Source organism: Tarenaya hassleriana, unplaced genomic scaffold (assembly GCF_000463585.1).
Source record: "Tarenaya hassleriana unplaced genomic scaffold, ASM46358v1 Cleome33, whole genome shotgun sequence".
Lineage (NCBI taxonomy): Eukaryota > Viridiplantae > Streptophyta > Magnoliopsida > Brassicales > Cleomaceae > Tarenaya > Tarenaya hassleriana.
The window spans coordinates 130,031-131,665 of record NW_010966459.1 but is presented as its reverse complement, the minus strand read 5'-3'; the positions used below and the strand labels follow the sequence as shown (position 1 = coordinate 131,665).

At 39.9% G+C, this 1,635-nt stretch overlaps 1 protein-coding gene across 4 annotated transcripts in view; it reads right to left on the bottom strand.

The window, feature by feature from the left end:
• Positions 1–749: 749 nt before the first annotated feature.
• The window catches only part of LOC104821230, a 2,152-nt gene continuing 1,266 nt past the window's right edge, over positions 750–1,635 (bottom strand). For all 4 annotated transcript variants that reach the window (XM_010552036.1, XM_010552038.1, XM_019203422.1 and 1 more), the window contains one exon: positions 750–1,635. This exon ends at the window's right edge or, in 3 of these variants, runs on beyond it. In XM_010552036.1, coding sequence (XP_010550338.1) covers positions 972–1,635 — 664 coding nt within the window. In that variant the 3' untranslated portion in view covers positions 750–971.

Here is a 1,635-nt window from a genome sequence, read left to right as displayed (position 1 = left end):
TAACCCAAAGTGTGACCCCCCCCCCCCCTTTTTTTATCTCAATCCATTTCTGGACATTTTCTTTGGTTGACGACTGAGTGTTTTGGTTTTTGAGTTGTTTTGTTGGTTCTTCTTCCTAAGAAATGGGAAGTATTGTGTGTTTTTTGTTGTCGTTGGTAATGAAATATTGATAAAGCTTTATGCACACACGTCCGTATGATCGATGTTGTCGGACCAATACGATGCCATCGTGTTTATACATTTTCTTTAATCATCATTATCATTATCATTATTATTATGGCATATAGTTTTAGTTATATGGTGACGGTATAAGAATAAGACCTCTGAATTAACAAAGGTCGTAACGTGTTGCAGCATGCAGAGGAGCGTGGCTCCCACGATCCTTCTCCCAATTATTCGAATTATAAAATCAAAACTGAATTAACTAACGCTTCTAAACCCAATAAAAAGACAACTACTAAGTACCCTTCATTTTTTTTCCCGACACAAGTAACCTCGACGTGTTCGCTACTTGGGCATTTGCTGGCTAAAAAAAATCTCTGTTTATAAGATAAACCATAAACAAACAGAATGTCTGATTTATGATCCCGAATCTCTCTCTCTATATATAGATTATTATTGTTACTCCATTAAAATAATATACGGTGATTCTACTTACAGCCATCATCGCCAAAACTCCAATTAAGTGGAAAACGAGCTCTATTGATTTAAAAAAAAAAAAAACTCGTAACGGGATGTAGAAATGAAAAAGACGAACCATATGAATTATCAATTTCACAAAGGAAGCAAGCTAATCTATATTCGTAATACGCCACTGCCGAATCCAACCCCCAAACGTATGAAATCAGCGCAAATAACCATTATGTACAAAAACCTAAACATGTCAATGAGAAAACCCATGTACCTTTTTTATTTTTTTACGTGGTTCCGCATTGCCCCACCTCGTCCTCTGTTAAGATCTATCGTAGTCGTCAGTGTAAGAATCTCCCATCTAGTTGAAAGCATGTCTTCGGATCATAGTTAGCTTCTGTCTGTAATGATTCCTCTGGTGCAAGTAACCGAAACTTCTCAAGTTTCGTGGGCCAGTCTTCACCAAGAATCGACGGATTTACCTCCATCGCTACTTGAAGATCCTCCAATGATGCAGACACGGGAAAACGCGTTTCTTGAATGTATCTCTCGGAACAGAGATTGTTAGTGTTACTGTCAGCCATGGCAGGACATAAATCTCGACACATCTCTCCTCGACTGGACCTTGAAGTTGCTGATTCCAAACATGGTTTGATCAGCCTCTTCAAGAAAGCATCGAGGCCCGTGTTTAACAAGTTGGTAAACCCTAAAGAGACTTCTAACCCCTCCATGCTCGGAAAGGTTTGTTCCAATTTCTTCTGTAAAGAAACAGTGTCGGGAAGTTCACCTACACTGTAACATGTTTCCACATGAGAACCAGACAGCAATCTACCAGAGATCATCGTTTGTCTCGGTGTCTTTTCTCTGAGACTAATGCCAAGAGGAGCTTCGATGTGTTGATTCTTGCTGTGAGTCCCCGGGCTTACCGTTGACTGGTCAACCTCTTCCCCATCTTCTGTAGAGCATGGTGGCCTTCCACCATAAGAAAAAACCTCAGTGATTTGG